The following is a 26,425-nucleotide window of genomic DNA, read 5'->3' as shown; positions in this document are numbered from 1 at the left end:
TTCCTTGAAGGAGACGAGGTCTGCTGGTTCCGCCTCTCCTCCCTGGACTTCTGCTCCGTCTCCTCAAGTCGGCACGGAGGTCGCAGCTCAGCTGATGAGGCGGTAGAAGACCCAGGAGGCGAAGGTTGCCCAGTGGCTGGCCCAGCTCAGCTCAGACCATTTGTGCATGGTGTAGGACATCCCGTAGCCCTGCAGGGTAAGGAGGGAGGGCGGGGGAGAGAAAGTTCTTACAAATGTAAGCTTAACACAGACAAAAGAAGGGGACGGAGACTCCAGGCAGGCAGGTTCGACTGCCACCCAAATGCATCACAATCTTTCTGCAGCAATCAGTGGGCCCAGCCTATGCTACAGAACGGCATTTATTTTCTTTTTCAAAAAACAGCATAATTTGTAAGTAATCCCTCCCCCCCCCCCTCTTCTGGGCAGAGCCGGATTTAGTGCAGCACAAACAGTTTTGCCATTCTGAGCACTGGACCGAGGGGGCGCTGCAGGGTGCCGCAAATCATGATAAGAGTAAATTGAACAGAGCAGAAGGCAAGAGGCATGGGGCTCCGGATTTTGGGCTTGCAGAGGGCGCCGCGGAAATTTGAAAGACCAAAGTCTGCCCCTGCTTCTGGGGTCTCATGCCTTGTCCTGTTTCTGTAATGCTCCTGCTATCGCCTTAGTGTTCCTTTCTGACCCCCCCCCCAAAATAAGCTCAACAACTTTGCCTCCCCCCCAAAAAAAGCTCAACAGCTTCTGCCTGTTGGTATTTTCACCCCTCCCATTGCAAGAATCTGCTGATCTTATGTTATGAGGAAGGAGGCGGCGGAAACTGCTCTTCTGTTCTTCCGTCCCTGACACAGAAAAGGCTCCGCTCTTATCCATGTACAGATAAGATGGCTGCATGAGAGCTGTCTCTCTCATGTATGTCCGTAGTAGCTGTTAGAAATAAATTAGGTATGCCACAAAACCTCCACAGCTTGTTTCCGCATTTATACTCTGCTAAGTCTGGTGCTCACAAGGAGCAGTTGTGAGTCCCCTGCACCAGGACCTGTTCTCCAGGAGTGTTCCTGTGATCGGAAGGGCAGTGAAGCTGCTCAAGTCGCCTAGCCCATGCAAGCGCTTAAGGCGTGGGCTGAACCGGGGCATACTGACACTGCCAAACCCCACCCATCCACCCAAAAAAAGCCCCACAATTTTGGTCCACTCCTCCCTAAAAAAGCTCAACAACTCGTGGCAATGACAATGGGTAGATGTGAGGTTTGGAGCTTATAGGGTTAACAAGCTCAAGATGTGCGTACCGCCCACAGGGATGATGTCACACACCTGGGTATTTCTGCTGTAAACAGAAGCCTGTGTTGACACCGATGTTATTCTGTCCGTACATTCTGGTCTCGGTGTTAACCGAGCAAGATGTGTCCCGTATCTCCGGGAGTGTCTTGAGATTTATGCTTGTAAATAAAGCTTGCTTACTTAGAACAAGCTGGACTCTGTGGATTTTATAATGCTGGCAAGAAGGCACACACACTGAAGCTGCGCAAAAGAAGTTTGCAAAACTCTGCTGAAGCACAGAAGAAGCAGGTATGCAGAAAGCAGCAGAAACCTGCTGGACTCCATTTGTGTGTCCAAGTGCTACACTGTTTTGAGGCTTTTACAGCCCAAAACGAACACAGTAGATCACAGCCGTGAGTAGATCGCATTCTCTTGGGAGCTGGATGTGCCTGTCCTAAAGTATGGCCACCACAACTGCCCCCACGAGTCTGTGCTTTGCCCCTTTTTACCTGCTCTTCCACAGAGTCGTCCGCATCCATGTCAAATAACGAGCCCAGGTAGGTCAAGTGGAAAATGGCGAGCGCTCCAAAGAGCAGGTTGAGGAGGTAAACCCAAAGACTCTGCAGGAGAAGAAGGAGAAAAAGTGGAGGCTCAGTCCAGGTGCACCTAACCAGGGATCACTCTGTTATAACAGGCAGGGATGGAACCAAGCGAGGAATAAGGAGCACACTTGGCATGTTCAGCTGCACCCACCCCTATCCGAAAAAAGAGGCAGAGATGCAGGAGGCAGAGATGGACCGCCTCTCCTTGTATGTCCCGCAGAGGACGCTAAGGTCCATGAATAATAATAGCTTAAGGGTCCCGGGCCCTAAAGAAGCCAGATTATCCTCCACCAGGCCCAGGGCCTTTTCAGTAATGGCTCCGACCTGGTGGAATAATAATAATAATAATAATAATAATAATAATAATAATAATAATAATAATAATTTATTTGTACCCCGCCCATCTGGCTGGGTCTCCCCAGCCACTCTGGGTGGCTTCCAACAAATATTAAAATACATTAAAATATCACAGATTAAAAACTTCCCTAGACAGGGCTGCCTTCAGGTATTTTCTAAATGTCAGGTAGTTGTTTATCTCTTTGACATCTGAAGGGAAGGTGTTCCACAGGGCGGGCGCCACTACCGAGAAGGCCCTCTGCTTGGTTCCCTGTAGCTTTGATTCTCGCAGCGAGGGAACCGACAGAAGGCCCTCGACGCTGGATCTCAGTGTCCGGGCTGAACGATGGGGGTAGAGACGCTCCTTCAGGTATACAGGACCGAGGCCGTTTAGGGCTTTAAAGGTCAGCACCAACACTTTGAATTGTGCTTGGAAACGTACTGAGAGCCAATGCTCTGTCCCACGAGACTAGGGCCCTACAGGACTTGATCTCCTTCCGCAGGGCCTGTAAGACAGAGCTATTCCGCCTGGCCTTCAATCTAGCCCGATCCTTCATTCCTTTTTTCTCTTCCCTTTTTCTATGAAGAAACCCTTCTGAGACCCCACATTTAAACTCTTCCCTGGTCTCCTTGCTGGCCCTAGCAGGACTAACTTGGCCAGTTAGCCCTGGCGATGCTACATGTATGTTGTACTTTATGCTGTTTTTAAAGTCATTTTTAATCAATGTTTTATATTTGTTGTTAGCCGCCCTGAGACCTGAGGCACCAGGAAGACCCTATATATTGAGCTGCCAGACCATTGGTGTGGCGGTATAAAGGGGCGGCCCTAGATCCTCAGAACACATCTCACCGTGTTGTGGCGATGTGAACACCCTGGCGGGCACCTCTTGGAGAGTATGCAAGCATCAAAGATGACGGCGAGCCTCTTCCGGAGAACTAGGCAGAAAGAAAGCAGTGGTCCCAGTAAATTAGCGAAAATGTATAGAACTAACTCAAATCTGTTGGAAATGTCAGGAAAAAGAGGGCACCTTTTACCTTATGTGGTGAAATTGTAAAAAGAGAAAGGAATTCTGGGGAATGATATATAATGAATTTTTAAAAATGTTTAAAATAACTTTTGTTAAAAGACCAGGAATTTTAGGTGCAGATATACCAAAGAATTTCAGAAGACTGTTCATGTTGCTTGCCCAGCGATGGAAAGAAGGCAAGATACCGACAAAGTCGGAAAGGCAGATGAAATTACTTGACTATGCAGAGATGGCAAGACTGACAGGGAAAATCAGAAATCAGGAAGATCAAAACTTCAATAGAGAATGGGACAGATATAGATTGTACTTTGAAGAACACTGTAAACACTTGAACTCCTTGGCAGGCCTTGAATGACTCTTGCAATGTTACATACACTTTGGATATATTGGAGAACTGTAATTTGGATGAACTATAATACGCAGTTGATTAAGATACTTAAAGGACCCACAGAGGCGAGGAGGGAAGTCCTACGGAAGAATCTTGCTTTATTTTATTTTATTGAAAAATCTGATTTATTTTGTAAAACCAACAAAAATTATAGAAAGAAAGAAAGAAAGAAAGAAAGAAAGAAAGAAAGAAGTGGTTGCATGCGAGTGAGGCTGTGCTCAAGAGCTGTCTTTGCTGCTTGAAGCCTAAATACTGGTTTTAGATCATGGCTTGTTAACTGTGGTTTATTCAAAGCACAGTTTCCTGTATTTGGATTAAACCGGTCACTGTGGTTTGTTACATACGGCAACAGAAAGCTTTGAATGCCATCCCCGCGAGTGCAAAGGAGGGACCAAGGGGAGGAGGGGGCATGCATGTAACAAACCATGACCTGTCTTTATGTCTGAACTGGGCCAATTTCTGGGCCAAGGCTAGATGGAGGTAAAGAAGCACCTGAATTTGGTCCCCAGCCAAACAAAATAGGGAACTCACCGTGTTCAATGTAAGTGATAAACCCCAGGGAGAGCAGCACAGCCGCCAGGTGGAAGCTCAGCCCCTGGGAAGGAAGAGGAAGAGAGACAGTTCTTCAGTTGGAGCATCTTGCTTGCATTTTCGAAGAAAACAAACTGCTTTCTAAGGGTCTCCCCTTCCCAAGAAGAGGCTTAATGAAGCAAAGACGAATGGCAGTTCTGGCCCCCAATGCAATAGTGCCCACTCCCCTGAAGTCTTGCTGATTGCAAGAAGCTCTTTTGGAGGTGGGTCTCACAGGGAAAGAGCAAAATCTCTTCTGGGCAGGCAAAGTCATGCGGAGTCTCTTTCGGCAGAGATCACGGAAGTCAGGACCATGGGCAGCTGCCAGTAGGCCCTCCCATCTGCAGCTCTCCCTCCTGTTGCAGCTAGAGAGATGTTGCTTCAGCAGAGAGCTGAAGCCTTAAGGCAGCTGGCAAGACCTATACTGCAGTTAGCCTCAACTTCCTGAAGGAGCTGCCTGCGCTCTAGAAAAGGACTTTTTCTGCTTCTACAACTGTTGGCTTCTACATGGGGCTGGAGATGACCGGGGATTCATCCTCTGAGCTCAAGGAAGGTAAACAGGCCCTGTCCTTACAATGAGAGGGCACAGAAGAAGGCCCTGAAGGTTCCTCCCTGAGTGGATCAGCCTGTATCTCATAGACACCTGTGTCTTCCTCAGGGCTTGGCAGGGGATCTCAATGCCTCTTTTCCATATACAGCCCTTAGAGCACCCTGGAGCTGTCGCCTGCTGCCATTTCCACCTCTGTCTGGCAGCCATTTGGTGCATATTGGGAAGGAAACAGATGAAGGCCAACAGGTTTGTCCTGAGTAGCCATTAGCGAAAGGGAGGGATCATCAGGCCAGCCCTGCCTTGCAGCAGGGCAAAGCAACCTACAGCACCCAGGGGCAAGGTGAAGCACTGGCACAATGCCTGGGGACTAGTCCATGTGAGCTGCCTTGGCGCCTCTTACAGGTAGAAAGATGGGGCACAAATGTTTGAGATAAGCAAATCAGGACACGTTTCGTCATGACAGGGTGTGACCAAAGAACGGGAGATAGCGGCTTCTGTAGAGGGATACTCACATGTAGGAGGGCACTAGCTGCATAGGTTACAATGATTGCTGAGAAGGTGCCCAATTTCAGGGAGTTCTTGAAGACATCTGGAAACAGGTGGAGAAAGTTAGTGATGGGACAGCATGTTCTGCTTCCTACTGGGTGCCCTGGCCAGCTTTTCCCCACCTCAACTGAGATGCAGTAAAAGGCATTTACTTCAATCTACAGTGGTGCCTCGCAAGACGAAATTAATTCGTTCCGCAAGTCTTTTCGTCTTGCGGAAATTTCGTCTTGCGAAGCACGGTTTCCCATAGGAATGCATTGAAACTTAATTAATGCGTTCCTATGGGAAAAAACCAGTCGGGGCCGGGTGTCGGGAAAGCGAGCGGGGACAGCGGTTACTTACAGTACTGTAGTGAGCGGCGGTGGCGGGAGGAAGCCAGGTGTGGGGAGTGCGATGGGCAGCGTGGGGAGGGCGAGCGGGAGGAAGCCGGGTGTCGGGACTGCGATTGGGGAAGGCGGGGAGGGCGAACGGGAGGATCCAGGCGTGGGGAGTGCGATGGGGAGCGTGGAGAAGGCGAGCAGGAGGAAGCCGGCTGTCAGGTGTGCGATCGGGGAGCGCAGGGAGGGCAAACGGAAGGATCCAGGCGTGGGGAGTGCGATCGGGGAGCGCGGGGAGGGCGAGCGGGAGGAAGCCGGGTGTCGGGACTGCGATTGGGGAAGGCGGGGAGGGCGAACGGGAGGATCCAGGCGTGGGGAGTGCGATCGGGGAGCGCGGGGAGGGCGATCGTTAGTCAGCGGCAAGCAGGGAGGGCCAGCGCAAGCGGGAGGGTTCTTCTTACAGTGGTACCGCGCAAAACGAATGCCTCGTCTTGCGAAGCACGACCATAGAGAAATTCGTCTTGCGGGTCAACCAAAAAATCGCAAAACCCTTTCGTCTTGCGAGTTTTTCGTTGTGCGAGGCATTCGTCTTGCGGTGTACCACTGTACTACATTTATCTGTTCCAGATGCTCGGCCACCGAGTTTCAAAGTATTTTCTGGAAGCACTGGATTGCTGAGAATCTCTCATACCTGGCCAGTTCGAGGGCATGACACTTCCATAGACTTAAGAATCTGAACAGCCTTGCTGGTCGAGATTAATTTGGGGGGGAAAGGAAAATGTGGCTCTTCCAGATCTTGCTGGACTACAACTCCTATCAGCCCTGACCACTAGTCATGCTGGCTGAGGCTGATGGGATTTGGAATCAAACAATATCTGGAGAGTCACACGTTCGCTATGTGTCTTGTTCAGCATTCTGTTCCCAATACTGGCCACCTGGACACTTCTGGGAAGCTTACAGTAGCCTTCCCTTTGTCATTTAACCATATCATGGAAGCTCCATTTAGCCACCCTGCCAAGCAGCTTTTGATGGGCTCATCCTCCACAAATCTGTTCAAACGATTTTAAAGTCATCACACTTCATGGCAGAGAAACTCCACAGGTTAATCACACCTTGTGTGAAGAAGTACTTCCTTTTTTGTCAGCCCAGAACCTACTTAAAAGGGGCTCCTGCATCTCTTGACTATTAAGAGGCAAAGAGATTTGGATCCGTCAAAATGCCCAGCACCGGACAAGAAGATACCGTATTTTTTGCTCCATAGGGCACACCTCATTTTTAGAGGAGGAAACAAGGGGAAAAAATATTTTCCTGGTTTTCCTCTTCTAAAAGCCCTGTTTTTTGTGGATCAGCTAAAATTTTTGCAGCTTTTTTTTGCAAAGGGGAAAGCCCTGTTTTTTTGAGGATCAGCTAAATTTTTTGCAGCTTTTTTTGCAAAGGGGGAAAGCAAAGAGGAAAAGCCCAATTTTTATGGGGTTCAACTCACATTTCTGAAGCTTCTAAAGGCAAGGGAGCCTTTTCTACAGTTTCCAGACAGATAATCTAATCAGCCAGTCACATGTCGCTGGGGAAACAAACAACCTCCCTCTGCAGCACATTCAACAATGGAGGGCGGGGCTGAAAGGGAGCTGGGACTCTTATTTCTCTCCTGATCTCTTGCTGATCAGCTGCTGAGCGCGGTCCTTTCTACACTCCCTTTTCTCTTTGTAAAATAAAAAGCATGATCCTCTTTTGGCCCCTGGGCAATTCAGCTCCAGGGACCACCATTCGCTCCATAAGACGCACAGATATTTCCCCTTACTTTTTAGGAGGAAAAAAGTGTGTCTTATGGAGCGAAAAATACGGTAACTTAGTCCATTTCAGGGCTCACAGATCTGAAATCTGTCCCCCACTCCCCTATCTGCACATGTGGACAGAGCTGTCAACCTTCCTTTTTTTTTTGCATTGGGAAACGGCGCTGGAATAAGGGAATTTCCCGCAAAAAAAGGGAAAGTTGACAGCTATGCATGTGGATTAACCCTACCATACTATCTCTAGTCTACCCCAGGATTTGTAAATACTTATAGCAATAGAGAGAGGAGTTCTGGGTATTCTACATCCCCCTCCCCAGTAGTAAGAGGGGGGTGAAGACAATGGGAGACCCAGGAACCTAACTATGCTGGGAAGCATGTTCTGGGGGGCCACAGGTTCCCCATCCCTGCCGTAAGGGGCCACTGACCTCCCTTCCTCAGGGAGCCATTGTCAGGGGTGAGTCAGACACAGATGCCCGTGGTTGAGGGTCCTCATGCAGCCTGTTTCTAAGGCTCCACATAACTAACACAGCAGGTCTACACATCCTTACAGGAGTTGAGCCAACGGGACATGGGCAGGTTCCAGCTGCTGACAACCTCCACCATGGAACGGGGCAGCTCCACATTCAGTGGGCGAGACACTGTCAGATCCCTGGAAGGAGGAGGGAATAAAATCATTACGCAGGCCAGAAATCAGGAAGGGGGGATCTTTGGATTCATGGAAAGTCTCCACTGACCTGGCAACAGGAGGCTATAATCCGAATCATGTCTAGCCAGAAGTAAGTCCCGCTGCATTCAGCGGAGCTTACTCCCAGGTAAGGGCAGTTAAGATTGCAGACTAAATTCAACCGAGTCTGAATCGAAGCCATTATCCTATATAATAAAGTCCAAGTGTCTCTCTGCGTCCAGTCCCTGTGTCCGTGGGTTTGCGCTACTGCGCATGTGCCCCACGGACAGCCGTTGGGACTTGGAACGCAGAGACACTTGCATGGGCTGCCTCCAGTCGCAACCAGTCTATGGGGGGGTTGTGCGTGTGTGTGTTTTTCAGTTTAAAAAATCAATTGCAGGGGAAACTGGGGGGGGAGAGAGGGAGAGAGAGAGAGAGAGACCCGAACTGCAAGTCTGCGTGCAAGTGGTTTTTATTACTTTTTTTTTAAGGGCCTCGGAAAGCACAGCGGCTTCTTCATCTCCTCCCCCCCGAGGTAAAAAAGCGGGCAAGAGGAGCCTTTAAAAACTCTTCTCTCTCGACCCGCAACCGACACCCTCCCGCTGCTGCTGCTGCTGCCGCCCTCCTCCTCCTCCTCTTTCCGGGTCTCGCCCAGGCCGCTGGTGGAGGAGGAGGAGAGCCGGCAGCGAGGGAGGGAGGGAGGGAGGCCGGTCACCTAAGGCGAGACCGCCGCCGCCGGCCACGCTGAGGGGAACGCACCGTTCTAGCGCCCGTTAATTTGACGGGCATAATACCCACTAGTTATTAATAACTACCCACCCAAAAACAAACCATGAAGGGGGGAACCTGCCCACCTCTAACACATTTGCAAAAACAATTCCAGCAGCAATGCATAAAAGTTACTTTAACACCTGTTTTCTGATTTGCCTATTTGTGGGATTTAAGGAGGTACAGTATCCTAGGCACACACACACACCCCACCTCGCAACAACACTCACCATTTCAGGTTGTCTTTCTCCTCTGTGAAGCCAGACCCTGCCAACGTGGCCGTTGTTTCGGACAGGAAGCCCACAAAATAGTTGCTGAAGTGGAAGGAGCTAGCGCTTTCGTAAGCCCGGAGCCAGCTACATTGCAACAGCAAGACACAAGGATGTAAGAGCAGTCCAGCTGGATCAGGACAAAGGCCTCTCTGTCTTCGCAGTGGCCAAGCAGGTGCCTATGGGAAGCCTACAAGCAGGACCTGAGAGGAACAGCACTCTCCACATTGGTGATTCCCAGAAACAGGTGTTCACAGACATACTGGCAGCGGAATGTAACCTTATTCCCCCATGAATTTGTTTAATCCTTTTCTAAAGACATCCAGTTCCATTGTGCTGTATGAAGAAGTGCTCCCTTTATTTTATTTAGATAGGCGGAACAATTAAAACGCCAAGAAGTAAAAACCAGGTAATAATACAGGTGAAACTCGTAAAATTAGAATATCGTGGAAAAGTCCATTTACCGGTATGTAAGCAATTGTTTTCATTACCTACTGGAGTTTAATATATGAGAAAATTCATGACATGCAAAGCAAGATATGTCAAGCCTTTGTTTGTTATAATTGTGATGATTACAGCGCACAGCTGATGAAAACTATAAAGTTGAAATTGTGAATTTGGGGTTCTCATCAGCTGTACGCCATAATCATCACAATTATAACCAATAAAGGCTTGACATATCTCGCTTTGCATGTCATGAGTCTATCTCGTATATTAGCTTCACCTTTTAAGTTGAATTACTGAAAGAAATGAACCTTTCCACGATATTCTAATTTTTCGAGTTTCACCTGTACAATAAATGAAAAAACAACACATCGGAACTACAATTAGTATCCTGGATACTATGGAACAGCACTGCAGGGCTGCAAAGAACACATTATGTATAGAGTATACAGTCAAACCTCAGTTCCCAAATGGCTCTGTTTTGGAACATTTTGGCTCCCAAACACTGAAAACCTGGAAGCAAATGCTCCGGTTTTCGAAGGTTTTTTGGAAGCCGAATGTCCGACGTGGCTTCCGTTGAGTGCAGGAAGCTCTTGCAACCAATTGGAAGCAACGCCTCGGTTGTCGAACATTTCGGAAGCTGGCCGGGCTTCCGGAACGGATTCCATTCAACAACCAAAGTTTGACTGTACTTGTCTTTGTAGGTGGTCACAGTCCCAAATAAAGAGCTTCCCAAAGTTGGGTTTTGAGAGAGGAGGTCCGAATTAGCTATCCATACAACCAATAAACACCAGAAGAAGCCACCAGGTACCTTTGACTCAAGAAGCCTTAGCAAGACCCTTACACCAGCAAATCTGACCATAGCTGTCAACTTTCTCTTTTTTTGCTGGAAATTCCCTTATTCCAGCGCCGTTTCCCATTGCAAAAAAAAGGGAAAGTTGACAGCTATGGCCGTTTCCCAGTGCAAAAAAAAAAGGAAGGCTGACAGCTCTGAATCTGACACACTTTGCCCAGCAACCCTCCAAAGCAAAGGGAGAATGAGAACTCCAAGGGGGGGGGGTGATTTCCAGCTTAATAGCCACTTTAAAAAAATAAAAAAGGGCTAAGTTCTTCATAGATCACCTGTTTCATGCTTGATGAAAAGATAGACAACAGAGTCCGAGCTGGGTCTGAGGGAACAAGCTGCAGAAACAACCACCAATATTTCCTGAAAAACGCAGGTCCAAAAAGCTGCCACTACTAGGCACAACTACCATCTGTGGTAGTCCATGACCAATATGCAACAACCCCACCAGCATCGCACGGGTAGATTTCGGTTTACTCTTCCCATTGTAACAGGTGCACTGTATCATCAGAGGCCCACCTGATGCATCAATTCTTTAACTCTGGCTGAAACTGAGCAGAGTGGGAGCTTGCCTCATTGGACTCCCAACTCTCCTTCATCAACATTTCTGCCCAGATCTGCTTCCCTCTCTCAGACTAGATGCTGTCCCTCCTCCTTCCGATAGAAAGCCTTTGTACAATAAAGAAACCGCCCCCTTCAAGTTTCCAGACAAGCCCATACAAAGGTGCTCACAAAAGGGGAGCATTCTGAGTGGGCCTTCCGTTCTAAGGACAAGTGCACTAAAAGACTGAATTTGCACTATTTGAAAACCACTCCCCAGAGAGCCAATGAGCTTCAGGCACGGCTGCTCATTTGTTGCCCTCTAACAGATCCAAAACACGGAAGAAACTCTTGACTGCCCAATGACCAAAGTGACTGCTCTCAATAGTAGATTGAAAACGAGGGTGTTCTCCAAATGGAGTAAGAGGAAGAAGAAGAAGAGTTTGGATTTGATATCCCGCTTTTCACTACCCGAAGGAGTCTCAAAGCGGCTAACATTCTCCTTTCCCTAACTCCCCCACAACAAACACTCTGTGAGGTGAGTGGGGCTGAGAGACTTCAGAGAAGTGTGACTAGCCCAAGGTCACCCAGCAGCTGCATGTGGAGGAGTGGAGACGCGAACCCGGTTCCCCAGATTACGAGTCTACCGCTCTTAACCACTACACCACACTGGCTCTCAGAGGAGAAAAGTGTGGGGGCCAAGACTTTGACGGAGCCGCTCCAGATTTTGAGTGTTGGCCTGTCAAATGGATTTTCTATCAACTGCAGCCTCTCCAGGGTGAGCTTCAGAAAGGGAGCTGATGGATCAACTACGCCACCCTTGAAGATCAGGTATCTATCTGCTCCTTATATAATTGAGGGCGAGCAATGGGGGTTGACCACATAAGATTGGCGGTATAGATGCCCCGCCCCACCCCAAGGGCCAGATCATAAGGCATGTTTCATAATAAAGGGCAGTAATGCAGTGTGAGGTGGCAGTAAAAAATGGGGACAGTTAAACTATATTCGAAACGCAAACGAAAAACCCCCACCAGGGTAAACATAAACCAGGACATTAAAAGAATATGAAGAGAGGGGCCTTGATGGATATCACTCGGAGGCTCTGCTCTCTTTCTCAGCTCCCAGCCAGGGCTGTTGCAGTCCAAAGGTTCTTGCTTTTAGAGCTCTCCTTCTGCTGTTCCCAGGGCAAGGAAAACAGATGTGCACAAACATATTGTTTTACTGTGTTCTTTATCCCAGCCATTGTCAGCTGGGATCAGGTCTTTGCAGCTCTTCTGGGACTTCCAGGCGTACTTTGGATAGTAGCACACCTGTATCTCATAGAGTAGGTGCAGTATAGAAATCATCTTTATGTCAGGAAGCCAGCTTGAAAGGGAAGCCCCCTACCCCTTAATACTCCCCCCCTTTTGCAGCAGTAATGGGTCTAAAACCCTGTTGCCGCCTTAACTTTAATCTTGTAAAATCAGAATTGTGCTCTCCCCATATCTCATCATGTAAACATTATGCGCACCTTCAAATACTGCTCCTTTAACTTTAGAAATCATAGCACTAAGTCCTGTGTTTGGCTGCCCTGTGAGCCCCCAGCCTGACAAACCTGTTCAATGTCTAAAGAAGTCACTTCGACTGGTAATTTCAAGTCAGTGAGCCAAAGACGCAGGTCCATACCTGCCCCCTGAGAAGATCCTGGGATCTGGTTATGGGATCTGCACCCTATGTACTACTGCTCCTCCAGACGTAACTGCAAATCTCAAGTCACAATTTTTCGTTTCTCCATTTTTCTTAGGTGACAGGTGTTCGTGCCAAAGATCTCCCTAGCAGTTTTAGTAACCCCAGACAATCGGTCTTCATTCACGGAGAGTTTCTGATTAGTAGAGACAAGAGGTCAGCAGATACCGTAACTCTCGATCCCTCACCGTTCTGATCCCTCTGATGGCGTTAACTCTGCATAATGGGGATTTGAAACCTTTGTCGGCTCAATGCCAATTGCATTCCCTGTATTACCCTGGGATAATACTAGTTTGGCACAACTGCCACTTGATGTGTTAAAGGAGCTCTCAGGGGCAGGGAGTAAAAGAGCTAGACAACCATCTTGCTTGGTATGAAGCCACGCCACATCAATCCTGAATCTTCCAACATTCAGCTTCCCTGGCTCGGAGCTCCCATATTATGGGAGAGGAAGCAAAACTTCTCCCGATCCACTTTCTCCCCGCTGTGCCTGAAGTTCTACACCTATACACTGTCCTGCTGACTTACTCACCTTTTCTCTAAACAAAAAAACCCCAAATGTTGAAACTTCCCCTCCCTACAGGCGCTGCTCCAAGAAGCCCTTGATTGTTTTGCTTGCTTGCCTTAGAAGCCAGTGAACCTCTGCAAACCCACACAGTGGGTAAGAGAGGAAACAGAAGCCCCATTAAGACTCACCTCACCACGGTGCTCCTGGCAGAAGCAAGAAGGGAAAGAACATGGCAGGAGCGAGAAACAGAGAGGAAAGAATAAAGGTATCAGTAGATATTGGGGCATTGAGGTGGTCCATATAGAGCGAACCACAGAACTATAAATAAGCCACAGAGAGCCATGGCTGGCAGTGCCCATATGCTGAAGATTTCAGTTGTATTTTGGAGAGCATTGGTTCACATTGAATGAAGCCAGGCCTGTGGGTATTGTATGATATGACAGTGCGCAAGTGCAGAAATTTCATTAACAGCTCTTTCATTAACAGCTGCACGACAAACTTGTCAAACAGAAGGTGCTTTCTTCCTCTGTGCCAGGAAAAGGCAGGAGCCCTGGCTTAAAAACATAATACTTGCCTCACTGGATCAGAACAAGCTTCGTATTTCTCACTGTGGCCTCCTAGACACTTCTTAAAGGTAAAGGTAAAGGGGCCCCTGACCGTTAGGCCCAGCCGTGGATGACTCTGGGGTTGCGTGCTCATCTCACTCTATAGGCCAAGGGAGCTGGTGTTTGTCCACAGACAGCTTCCGGGTCATGTGGCCAGCATGACTAAGCTGCTTCTGGCGAACCAGAGCAGCGCATGGAAACACCGTTTACCTTCCCGCTGGAGCGGTACCTATTTATCTACTTGCACTTTGACGTGCTTTCGAACTGCTAGGTTGGCAGGAGCAGGGACCGAGCAACGGGAGCTCACCCCGTCGCAGGGATTCGAACCGCCAACCTTCTGATCGGCAAGCCCTAGACTCTGTGGTGTAACCACAGAACTCCACTTCTTAGGAGCTCACAAAGAACAGCATAAAGGCAGGGGTGTGGCATGGGGGTGCCAGAGGGGCTGTAGCCCTGGGCGTGGATTTTTGAAGGCGTGGGAAGCAGGTGCCCTCAACGCAGCGGGGCGCTCCTCTGTCAGCGTCGGAGGAACCAACCCTCAGGGAGAGGAGCACTGGGCTGGGCCTCACTGGGGGCACTGGCATGGGGGGCACCTGGTTCATGCCCACCCCAGGCACCGTGAACTCATGCAACGCTGCTGCCTAAAGCCCGCCCTGTGGAACACCCTCCCATCAGAGGTCAAAGAGATAAACAACTACCTGACATTTAGAAAATACCTGAAGGCAGCCCTGTTTAGGGAAGTTTTTAATCTGAGACATTTTAATGTATTTTAATATTTGTTGACTCAGCCAGATGGACGGGGCACAAATAAAATTATTATTATTATTATTATTATTATTATTATTATTATTATTATTATTATTATTATTATTATTACCACACGCTGTTGTTTGATGCCAGCATTTGGTACTTTAAAGGCAGGGTGCCTTTACAGACGGAGGGCCCTCCATTGAGCTAAGTGCCTGCGTAGGTTGTGATTAAGGTTCTGGCACGAGTGCAGACTAGGCCTCACTGCACAGAAAGAAGTGGAGTGCTCAAGCCATGGAATAAGTCACACTACACAAGACTCGGGGAAAGAAAGCCAAGCCTTACTTCAAAGCCACCAGGTGACACAGACCTAAGCAGGGCGGACTGGTGCAGACCACAGAAACGTCAAGCAAAACAGCCACAAGAGGCACTGACTAGACAAGGACAGCACACACCGGACACAGGCCACAAGGCAAGACACAGCGAGCACAATGGAAACGAGCCAATGAGGACACGTCGGTTGCTGGGCCTCACAGAGAAACAACAAACCGTGTCTGGAACATGGCGGACAGACTGAGGGAGCCATGACCCCACGGTGCCTCCCGCCAAGAGGCAGAACAAATGGGTTGCCACTGATGGAAGCCACAAAAGACATGTGAAGGTTAAGAATGCAGCTGTGCAATGAGTGAGATGGTGCAGCCCGGCAGCTAGAGAGATGCGCTGGGGGAGTGTTACCTGCTTCTGCGCTTCCTGTTGCAAGTAGCGCGATCCCAACAGAGAGAGGACCAGGAGGGAGAGGGTAGATGAAAGGAAGGAAAAGAACGCAGAAGAGGAAGAGGAAGAAAATGAGCTCATCAGGCTTTAGGACATTCCAAATAATATTTAAAATAGCTGCCCTTGAATGCTCTTACGCTATTTAACCATGTGGCAGGAAAAGGTTTGATAAAGAGCTGCTTCTCCCAGTATGGATGGAAAAGGCCACAACTGCTGAAATTCTTCTCCCTGGCCTAGCATCCACTGAATTCAAGGGCAACTGTTAAATGCCTCAGTTTTCCTGGGATCCTCTCTTCGTTCGCAGTACCAATGCAAAATTTTAACACAGAAGAACTGGAAAGGACAACTGGAACGAGAGGCTCCACAACAGGGCTTCACTGACAAAAAAAACCAAAACCCCACACACACCAAAAACCAACCACTTAGCCCAGTAACTAACTGGCAGCCACTTTTGATAGGCTCTTCCTTCACAGATTTGTTCAAAACACTTTTGGCCCACCACATTTCATGGCAGAGAAACTCCATAGTTGATTGTGCCTTGTGTGAAGAAGTACCGTACTTTTCCGTCTATAAGACACCCCCGTGTATAAGACGCCCCCTATTTTTGGGGACTCAAATTTAAGAAAATGGGGGGGGGGATGGCACAGAATTGCTGAGTTTTTTTGCAAAGGATTACCCAGGGTTGTTGAGCTTTTTTAGGGGGGATTGCCGAAAATCGCTCACCTGCACGCGTTGCTAGATCCGCCTCCCGTCTGTCCCATAGCCGGCAGAAGCTGCCAATTGCCCACCCAACTGCAGGAGCGCCAGCCAATCAACACCACCCATTGACGCAGCAACCAATAACAGGCACAATAGCCGCTGACAGCTGCAGCAGAAACCAATCAAACGTCCACCCTATGCACTATCCATGTATAAGACGACCCCCACTTTTTAGCATGATTTTAAAAGAAAAAAACATAGTCTTATACCCGGAAATGTACAGTACTTTCTGTTTCTGCAGATACATTGTCAGTCTTAAAAGTGGGGTCCTGCAGAAACACAGGTTCCTCACCCCCACAGCAAAGGGCCACAGCACCCTTATCTGCTACAGTTATTCCAATAACTACCTCAGGGTAATGATGCCAGGCACATATCAGAGCCCCAGTCCAGGCATGGGAAATCCGTGTGGCTCTCCAGAGGTTGTGAGACACACACACAACTCCTATCATCTTCAGCCACTGGCCTCCTGGGAGCTGATACCGTCTAACAAATAGACCAGAGCTTCCCAAACTTTTCATGTTTGTGACACACTTTTTAGATATGCATCATTTTGCGACACAGCAATTTGGTTTTACTAGCAAACCGGAGGTTAAACTAACCCTTTTCAGCTGACACACTAATGTGTCGTGACTCACAGTTTGGAAAGCTCTGAACTAGAGGGCCACAGTTTCCTCCCTTCTGCCCTAGTTGCCAAATGGCTTGTGGATGTGAAAGCTATTCTCTCAGGGCCTGAAAGGAGGAGGATGGGAGCCCTTCTGAAATGTATATATAGCCAGCAGCAGAATGGCTGCTGGTCGGAGTTTAGAGTAGCTCACCCTGTACAAAACATATCCCCCTCTGTCCCCTAGGTGCTAAACAGCATCACGGATGGAAGATAAATGCCATATTTTGACACACCAAGCCCAAAGATTATAACTTTGGGCAGGCGTGAAGTAGAAGCTGAAGTTTTAGAACAAGGGATGTAATACTGTTACATCATGAGAACTTTGCCCAGAACTGTATTTTGAGATGCCTCCACAGCAGGAAACATATTAATTAGTACCCATGTTAAATAACCTAACCCTGATAAAAAAAATAAAAAAATAATAATAACCTAACCCTGGGTCAACAAATTCAGAATAGCTTCACCCACAAACACCCGCAGAAAGGGGTAGAACATTCAGCCTTTTCCTTATGTTTAGCCACTCTGATTCCAGTCACAAGGTGGCAAAAGAGTGTTAAGGGGCAGCTAACCTGCATTAAATGACCCGATATATATGGTCATGGACCATATCCCATATACCCTATTTCACCTTCCTCCCCCCCCCTTCCAATATTCGCAGGATAGCTTTTTAGTTTTTTTACAAGTTTAAAGTAAGTGCAATACATCTCTCTGAACAATTCAGAGGCATGGAGGAAGGGAGGAACTCGGACAATAAAGTGCACTTGCCTTTAAAAACATCCAGGAATTAAAAAATATACTAGGGCCTACCATTTTATGGGAGGCCTGTTCTACAGCACACTTCCCATCAGGGCTAATCTGGCATGTGAGAAAGCAAAAATCTCCATTAGCTCACTGGCTGGATTCCCTAACAAACCCAATAGGCCAGCTGTAGGGAGCCTGGGGCTGAGGTCAGAGCATCTCTTCGGAGCAACCAACTTACTTCCTGAGTAGCTTGTAGCTGTAGAGGGGTATCAAGTAAGAGAAGAGATAGGGGGCCACACAAGTGGACACGATGAGGCACACAAGGCAGAGGAAGAAGCTCAGGCAGACCTTCTGGAGCCAGGAGAAGCTCTGTATGAGAGGAAAGAGTGAGAAAGACAAAGAAAATATCATCACAGGCATGTGTCTTTCACGCTGTTTTTAGGTCATTATCTTAGTATGAATAGAAATGAGAGACCCTTTTCAATCTCAACTCATCAGATATAAGGCTGCTGCTGCTGCTGCTGCTGCTGCTGCTGCTACTGCTGCTGCTGCTGTTGTTGTTGTTGTTGTTGACATACCGCCCTATACCCAGAGAACTCAAGGCGGTCACAGAACAAAATCAAAATGTGTTTGAACAAGTGATGCAGACCCTCCAAGTGTTCCTATTTTCCAGGAACAGTCTCAGATTTACAAAAGCCACCCCAGATTCTGATTTGATCCCTGAATGTCCTGGTTTTCCTTAGTACACCCTTATTTTCATCAGAGAAATGTTGGCGGGTATGGAATTATCCAACCCCAAAGCCGTCGGAAGGCAGTCCTGTATAGGGAAGTCTTTTTAATGTTTAATTTTTTTAAATGGTTTTATTTATGTTGGAAGCTGCCTAGAGCGACTGGGGCAAACCAGTCAGATGGGCGGGGTATAATAATAATAATAATAATAATAATAATAATAATAATAATAATGGAATAGAATGCTTGGGTAGGATGGATATGGGTTTCCAATATTCAAAGATGGTGCCCTTTTACTGAACCCCCAACTATCCAGGCCCTGTTCCCTACGCTCTGCTAGGAATAAACATGCAATAGGGAGCTCACCATTTTCCTGCTTTCCACGGCCTGCTGGTAGGTGCGGAAGCGGAACCAGGGTCCAAAGATGACAGTCCCAATGAAGTAGATATATCCCATGAACTCTACTGGGGACGGGATGGCTGGCACCTCGCCCCGGTCCAGATCAAAGCCCAACGACACAGCCTTCATTGCCACAATCATCTGGGCACCTGGTGGGAGGGAGAAGACAGACATACAAGAGAGATTCAGTGCTTCAGTGCTTGCCGGTAACCTATGGACCTCACTGCCCAAGATGTGACATGACTTTTGAAAAAGTATCAGGCAAATGGAGAGAAGATATGCCCAAGGTAGTAGTCCATGGTAGCTGAATGGGACCGCCAAATAGAGGGGAATATAATTCCTTTTAATGGAAAACTCAAGTGCTGAGTGCCAAGAGGGTTGTAGAGAAAACAGAGCCACTGAGAAACAAGGAGGAGCTATTGGCAGCCAAACTCAAGAGTCGAAGAAGTACTATATACTGTGTTTCAAAACCCTAAAGAGAACCCTGGTTGGATAGTGTTCTCGAAGCGACTAGCATGAGTTTGGCCAAACTGCGGGAGGCAGTGGAGGATAGGGGTGCCTGGCGTGCTCTGGTCCATGGGGTCACGAAGAGTCGGACACGAGTGAACGACTGAACAACAAAAGAGAACCCACCTCCCTGCAAAAAAACAATAACAACCCAGCCCAAGGAGAACCAAGCATGTTGTGTTAGCCGCAGAATGTAGTGACAAGTTGTTGTTGTTGTTTTTCAGTCGTGTCCGACTCTTCGTGACCCCATGGACCAGAGCACGCCAGGCATGCCTATCCTTCACTGCCTCTCGTAGTTTGGCCAAACTCATGTTAGTAGCTTCGAGAACACTGTCCAACCATCTCATCCTCTGTCGTCCCCTTCTCCTTGTGCCCTCCATCTTTCCCAGCATCAGGGTCTTTTCTAGGGACTCTTCTCTTCTCATGAGGTGGCCAAAGTACTGGAGCCTCAACTTCAGGATCTGTCCTTCTAGTGAGCACTCAGGGCTGATTTCTTTGAGAATGGATAGGTTTGATCTTCTTGCAGTCCATGGGACTCTCAAGAGTCTCCTCCAGCACTAGTGACAAGTAGAAAAGATAAATGGAACACATGGGGAGAGGAGATGCCTGCTTGGAGGAAACACCTAGCTTATCCCGCCCCCCATCTAACCTACAAAAAAAAACTAGCTTCCCTTTGAGACCCAAATCCCAGGGCCCTGGCTGCCTCACAGTCCCATTGGTTCTATTGCCACTTCCCAAAGCCAGGCGCAGAATCTGGGTGTCCTCCTTGCTCAGAGTTCCCCATTATCAGAGTTCCCCATTGGTGTAAGATGGAGGAATGTCTGGGGGGAGACCCCGAGATGGCGAAAGAAAATGGTTAGAAAAGGGATAGGGTGAAATACATTAAGGACAAAATTAGGATGGTTTACTATGGTACCCTGAAGCCGGTGTGTTAAGATTTTAAGCTTTTGAACTAGAGAAGAGATATTTGAATTTCTTTATTAGCAGCAGTCTAAGTGAAAGAAGATGTATGATTTGATACAAGAAGTAATATGTTGTGTTATGTAGTTATATCATTAATTATTATGAAGTTATATATGGAATAGATTTGATTCAAGCTAAGAAGTGATAGATTATTTTGGAGTAAAAACTAGATTTTAAGAAGTATGTTTAGTTTTGATTTTTGAATGATTTAATTTTAGAGATGAGAAGTTATTAAAGTAAAATTAGAATTGGAACCAAAGGAGAGAAAATGGGGGAAGTCACCTAGTATTGATTCGAACAAGAAAAGTTTTTTTTTTTTTTGTAAACAAGAAAAAGAATTTTGGTGTGATATGTATTTGTTTTTATTATGGTTTGATTGTTGGGTTTGTGTTTGTGTTTGTGTTGGTGTAGGTGTTATGTTGTTCTTTGTTTTGCAAAAACCAATAAATTCTTTATAAAAAAAAAAAGAGTTCCCCATTATCCGTTCCTTGCAGAGTGGTAAGTATGAATGCTGCACTTGGAGCAACCTTTACGTTTTTGGAAAGGAAGCACATTCCCCCCCCACACACACACACACATTGACTAGCCCCAGCAAGCTCCAATGTCTTATCCCACGATACCCCAAGGCTTGATCAGGGCCTAGAAAGAGAAGATCTACAAAAAAGCACTCACCTCTCATCTTATGCCAGCTCACTGTGTCCACCATGTGCATCTCCCTGCAAAAAGGAAGGGCGGGGGGAGAAGGGGAGAAGGTCAAAGATGGGAAATGGTTATGATCCCTCAGGTGGTGCAATGGGTCAGTATGTCTGACTGTGAACCAGAAGGTTGGTGGTTCGAGCCCACCCAGGGACAGCTGTGGGCTGGATTCCTGCATTGTAGGGGGTGGGTTGGACTAGATCAGGGGTGGCCAACACCCAAGAGACTACAATCTACTCACAGAGTTAAAAACTGGCAGTGATCTACCCCCTTTTTTGGGGTTCAGGTCAAAGTTGTTGAGTTTTCTTCAGGGAGGAAGTAAAATGTTGAGTTTTTTTAAAGGGGGTCCACAGTTGTTCAGTTTCTTTGGGGGGAGCCAATGATCTACCAGTGATCTACTGCAGACGTCCAGTGATCTAGCAGTAGATCATGATCCACCTGTTGGACATGCTTGGAGTAGATGAACCACAGGGGTCCCTTCCAATTCTACAATTCTATGCGTCTATTAATATATATATTAAGTAATGGTTCCTCCTATCGCCAAACTGCCAACTTTGCTCCACAATTGTCTAGATCTTCTTAACTTCTGTTGCACTCCGCTTCCCATTAACTACCATATTTTTCGCTCCACAGGGCGCACCGGACCATAGGGCACATCTCATTTTTAGAGGAGGAAACAAGAAAAAAAAATTCTGGTTTTCCTCCTCTAAAAGCCCTGTTTTTTTGAGGATCAGCTAAAAGTTTTGCAGCTTTTTTGCAAAGGGAAAAGCCCTGGTTTTTTGAGGATCAGCTAAAAGTTTTGCAGCTTTTTTTGCAAAGGGAAAACCCCTGTTTTTTTGAGGATCAGCTAAATGTTTTGCAGTTTTTTTGCAAAGGGGGAAAAGCAAAGCTCCTTTTGCAAAGGGGGAAAAGCAAAGAGGAAAAGCTCTGTTTTTATGGGGTTCAACTCACATTTCTGCAGCTTCTAAAGGAAAGGGAGCCTTTTCTACAGTTTCCAGACAGATAATCTAATCAGCCAGTCACATGTAGCGGGGGAAACAAACAACCTCTCTCTGCAGCACATTCAACAAAGGAGGGCGGGGCTAAAAGGGATTTCAACACCCCCTTTTCTCTTTGTAAAATAAAAAGCATGATCCTCTTTTGGCCCCTGGGCAATTCAGCTCCAGGGACCACCACTCGCTCCATAAGACGCACAGATATTTCCCCATACTTTTTAGGATGAAAAGGGTGCGTCTTATGGAGCGAAAAATACGGTACTCTCTTCATCCAGCCAACCGCTTAGGACTACAGCAGCATGTGAGCAGCCCTCCCTAGCTGCTCCTCGCCCTCACTCACCCCATGAGCAAGTAGATGAGGATGGTGATGGAGAGGAGGACGCCGCGCTGCGTTGAGTGGCGGCACAGGAACAGCACCAGGTAGCACAGGAGGCTGAGGAGGACGACCCAAACCATCTGCAGCTGGAAGAAGTGGTAGAGGGCATAGAAGCCGCTGGCGACTGTGCTCAGGTGCTTGACGTAGGATGGCAGAGCTGCAAGGAGAAGGCCAAAGAGGAAAAATGGAGGTCGGGTGGAGAGAGGGTCAGGGGACATAGGAAGCTGCCCATGGCCCCATCTGCACTATACATTTAAAGCAGTATCATAGCACTTCAACAGTCATGCATTCCCCCAAAGCATTGTGGGAAATGCAGCTTGTTACAAGGGGCAGAATGCTGTCAGGAGACCCCTATTACCTTCCTGGAGCTACAATTTCCAGAGTGGTCTTAACAGTCAATCCCTATTCCCTGGGAATGCTGGGAACTGTAGCTTCATGAGGGGAACGGGAGCCTCCTAACAGCACTCAGCACCCTTAACAAACTACAGCTCTCAGGATGCTTTGAGGGAAGCCATGACTGCTTAAAGCAGTTTGAAATGTATGGTTTGAAAGGGGCATGGACTGTTTTGTCTATCTGGCCCAGTATTGCCCATTGACATGGGCAGCAGCTCTCCATAGTCTCAGGCCTTCCACATCACCTCCTCCCTGCTCCCTTTAAATTTGAACTTGGAACCTTCTGTGTGCAAATTAGGTGCTCCATCACTGAACTATGTTCCCTCCCTCAGGATTCCTCTTCCATACTCCCCAGCTGTGTATTTACCTTGGATGAGAAAGAAGACACTCAGAGCCCCCTCCTGGGTCATTTGACACTACACACGAAGCAGCAGTTGTAAGAAGGGAAGGAGCCGTAACTAGAAGGTGAAAGAAAGCTAGGGCTTGCATTAGGACCTGGTAGGTAAAAGCCATTTTGATAGGGGAATGCTGAAAACTGCAGGTCCACTACAAATAAAGGGAAACGCTTGAGCTTTGAGTGGAGGGAATGACACTGCGGCTCCTCCCTCCCTGAGCATCACTCCAGTCTGCCTGGAACTCTGCCCTCCATCTCATCTCTGGCGTTGCCAATGTGGTGTAGTGGTTAAGAGCGGTAGACTCGTAATCTGGTGAACCGGGTTCGCGTCTCCGCTCCTCCACATGCAGCTGCTGGGTGACCTTGAGCTAGTCACACTTCTCTGAAGTCTCTCAGCCCCACTCACCTCACAGAGTGTTTGTTGTGGGGGAGGAAGGGAAAGGAGAATGTTAGCCGCTTTGAGACTCCTTCGGGTAGTGATAAAGCGGGATATCAAATCCAAACTCTTCTTCTTCTTCTGCCCAGGGATGTAGCTCAGCAATGACATGCTAAGGCACTCCAGACTGAGAGAGAGTAGTGGTTGTTGCAGCAGCAGGAGGAAATGCAGGCACCCTGTGTGCATAAATCCCCAGCAGGTGACCAATGGGGTGCCCTCCAGATGTTTTGGGCTACAGGTCCTATCACCCTCGACTGTTGCCACTGACAACTGGGATTGGTGGGAACTGAAGTCCGGAAAGCATGACCTTGGTCATCCCTGGTTTAGGCATGTATGGTTCAACCAAAATTAAATGGCAACCACAGCATTTCTTAGTTCATCATAACAATATCTTAAATGATGCAGCACTTCATCCTGAGCATTTTGGTGTAAGAATGCTTTTGCTGCGAACAGGAGTAGAGAACTAGGATCTCCCCAACTCCTATCAGCTTCAGCTAGCATGGCCAGGAATGATGGGAGTTGTAGTCCAGAAGCATCTGCAAGGCCACATGTTCCCCAATTACTGTCAAATCTAGTGAGGGGGGCATGGAATCCCAAGACTCATTCTCGTAACACCAAACCATGGTTTGGCATTACTTCTGAACAGTCTTTATTTCCACTGGGCCACAGCTGTGATGCAACTGCGCAAAGCAAGAGAGCTGGGGGAAGGTGGATTTAGATGCAGATTTGTGAGTGAAAGCAGTATGGGGTTGCAACGCAGAGTTCCTCATGGGTTTGGTGAAAGCCCTGGAAGACTGCGTGCCTAAGATTGTCTGCACTTACCCAATCTCCAGAGGAGACGGCACACGAGGCACAAGAGCAGGAGTGTCCAGACCTGCTCAAAGCCTTGCTGAGCAGTAGGCAACACGCAGCCGCTCAGGAGCTGCTGGTAGAACTCTTGCCGGGTGAATGTGGCCATGGCCGCAGCCTGGAGGAAGCAGGAGACAAAGGGATGTCAAGATGGGTAGCTGAGAAATCCCCTCCCCATAGCTAGTGTGCAAGCTCTAGCACAGGGGTCAGCAACCTTTTTCAGCCGTGGGCCGGTCCAGCATCCCTCAGACCACGTGGTGGACCAGACTATATTTTGAAAAAAAATATGAACGAATTCCTATGCCCCACAAATAACCTAGAGATGCATTTTAAATAAAAGCACACATTCTGCTCATGTAAAAACACCAGGCAGGCCCCACAAATAACCCAGAGACACATTTTAAATAAAAGGACACATTCTACTCATGTAAAAACATGCTGGTTCCTGGACCATCTGCGGGCCAGATTGGGAAAGCGATTGGGCCGCATGCGGCCCATGGGCCTTAGGTTGCCTACCCCTGCTCTAGCACATGTGCCCGTCTCCAGATGCAAGGCCAGGTGGGATTTCCAGGCTGCTGAGATCCATGCCACCATGTGCTGATTTGGGTACTCAGGTTGTACAGTTGCAGAATATGCACGACTGCATTTTACTTTAAGCCTCCGCCATTCCCTCTCAACACAGAGCAAGCTAAGGATTAGTTTCAGCACATGCTTACTTCCACAAAGGCTCAGGTAGGCATGCTGAATCTGCCTAGATCCTGGAATCCTCTCATCACGGTGATCCTTCTTAAGCCAAGCAACAGGCACGGCAGTGATGGGCACTTGGCACATGTAGCAATGGTGCACAACAAACCCACAAAGCGGTACTGTGCTGCATTTTTTGTAGGTCCTCTGTTCTGTATTAGCATTAAAGTAGCAGGGGAAGCCCCCCATTTAGGCATTCTCTTGGTAGCAGCCCTTAACATGCTTGCAATGGCGGAATTTTTCACTAAATACAAAAGCTACTAAGGTTGCTTGTGATTTAAGATTAAGCTTCCTCTGCTTGATCCCCTGGAAGCAATTCTTCGCGGGTCACAGGGCAGATAGCTGAGTGGTTGTATGCAGGCCTGGTAAAAATAAGAGTAAGACTACCAGCATATGTTATTCCCAAATCTCCAAAAAGCTTCCTTTAAGGGCAGGGAAAGGGAGGCAGGATGCTCTTTACTGAACAGCATCTCCAGCTCCACCAAAATATGGACCAAGACCAGGGGTGCCAACTTGAATAAAATATTGGGGGCTCCTGTGACCACGGCTGATGGACAAGAAAGGGAAAAAAAGAAGGAAGGGAACAGCCAGATGAATAGTAATCTACGGCGCAGGAGAGATGGCCGGTGAGAAATAGGTGATGGATGAATAAATGAGTTGAACGGCTGAAAAGTTGCATATGGAGTGATCACGGGTACATAAAGGGAGGCTGCGGCCTATTCGGGAGCCCGCCGGCTGGAAGATCCAGGGAGCGGTTTTGCAGGCCGGGGATTTGCTAGGTGCAGGAAGGAAACGCCGCCTGGGGAAACGCATGGACCATAGACAAAGGAAAACTCGTCGTCGGGATTCGAGAGAAAACCAGATCGGGGTCCTTCCTGCGCGGCAGCCACTCGCTTTCCTTTCCCCCTTCCGGCATGCAACTCTGGGGGAAGCCCTTTCCCCTTCCTCGATCTCCCCAGGACACACCGGCCCGTTTCCCTGGGAGACAAGAGATTCTAGAAGGAGGAGCGGGGACGAGGGGAGGGGAATCCCCTTAAAAGATGCCCAGACTCCGTCGATCTAGACGTGCCCTCGAGGGATTCACATCTAGGAGGGGGCAAATCCTAAACAGATTAAGATGCCCTTTCGCTAGCTGCAATGCGGGAGACCCGGGAAGAGGCCATAGCTCCCCCTCCCCCCCAGCGTGCGCCCTCTCTCTCCTTTCCGGCCAGATGTTCCCTGCAGCTCCAGCTGCGCTTCTTAAAGAGGCATCCCCTGGGTCGCGGCGAACTCACCGAGGCGCCTCCTTCCTCCACCACCCTCCTTTTCCAGCTCTCCGGGGATGCGCGTCGGGTTTTCTCCCCTTACCCCCACCCCCACCCCCCAAGCTGGAAAACTGGAAAAGGAAGGGGAGGTCGGCGCTGGGAAAGAGGAGCAATAATCCCTTTTAAAATTGGAGGCGGATCGACTCGGGAGGCCAATGGGAATGCCGGAAAGGAGCAGTTGGATCTCCGCAGTGACCAATCCGAGGG

At 48.2% G+C, this 26,425-nt stretch overlaps 1 protein-coding gene across 3 annotated transcripts; it reads right to left on the bottom strand.

Annotated features, from left to right (window-relative positions):
- Positions 1-48: 48 nt before the first annotated feature.
- PORCN (porcupine O-acyltransferase) lies at positions 49-26,283 on the bottom strand. Of its 3 annotated transcripts, XM_033173313.1 has the most exons (15): positions 26,189-26,283; positions 24,144-24,288; positions 22,063-22,255; positions 20,704-20,747; positions 18,529-18,710; positions 17,672-17,802; positions 15,231-15,245; positions 13,332-13,346; positions 9,044-9,169; positions 7,930-8,030; positions 5,241-5,317; positions 4,140-4,203; positions 3,043-3,128; positions 1,764-1,874; positions 49-189 (listed from the first exon to the last, which is right to left on the bottom strand). In XM_033173313.1, the coding sequence occupies exons 2-15, from the start codon at positions 24,277-24,279 to the stop codon at positions 88-90; spliced, it is 1,383 nt and encodes a 460-aa protein (XP_033029204.1). In that variant the 5' UTR covers positions 24,280-24,288; positions 26,189-26,283; the 3' UTR covers positions 49-87. The 3 variants fall into 3 exon arrangements, with proteins under 3 accessions (XP_033029204.1, XP_033029205.1, XP_033029206.1); XM_033173314.1 differs by lacking the exons at positions 13,332-13,346; positions 15,231-15,245 and having other exon boundaries at positions 26,189-26,282; XM_033173315.1 differs by lacking the exons at positions 9,044-9,169; positions 13,332-13,346; positions 15,231-15,245.
- Positions 26,284-26,425: the final 142 nt, after the last annotated feature.

The sequence above is a fragment of the Lacerta agilis genome, chromosome 16 (assembly GCF_009819535.1).
Source record: "Lacerta agilis isolate rLacAgi1 chromosome 16, rLacAgi1.pri, whole genome shotgun sequence".
In the NCBI taxonomy this organism is placed as follows: Eukaryota; Metazoa; Chordata; class Lepidosauria; order Squamata; family Lacertidae; genus Lacerta; species Lacerta agilis.
The sequence above is the reverse complement of the archived record's forward strand: the minus strand, read 5'-3'. Positions and strand labels throughout refer to the sequence as shown.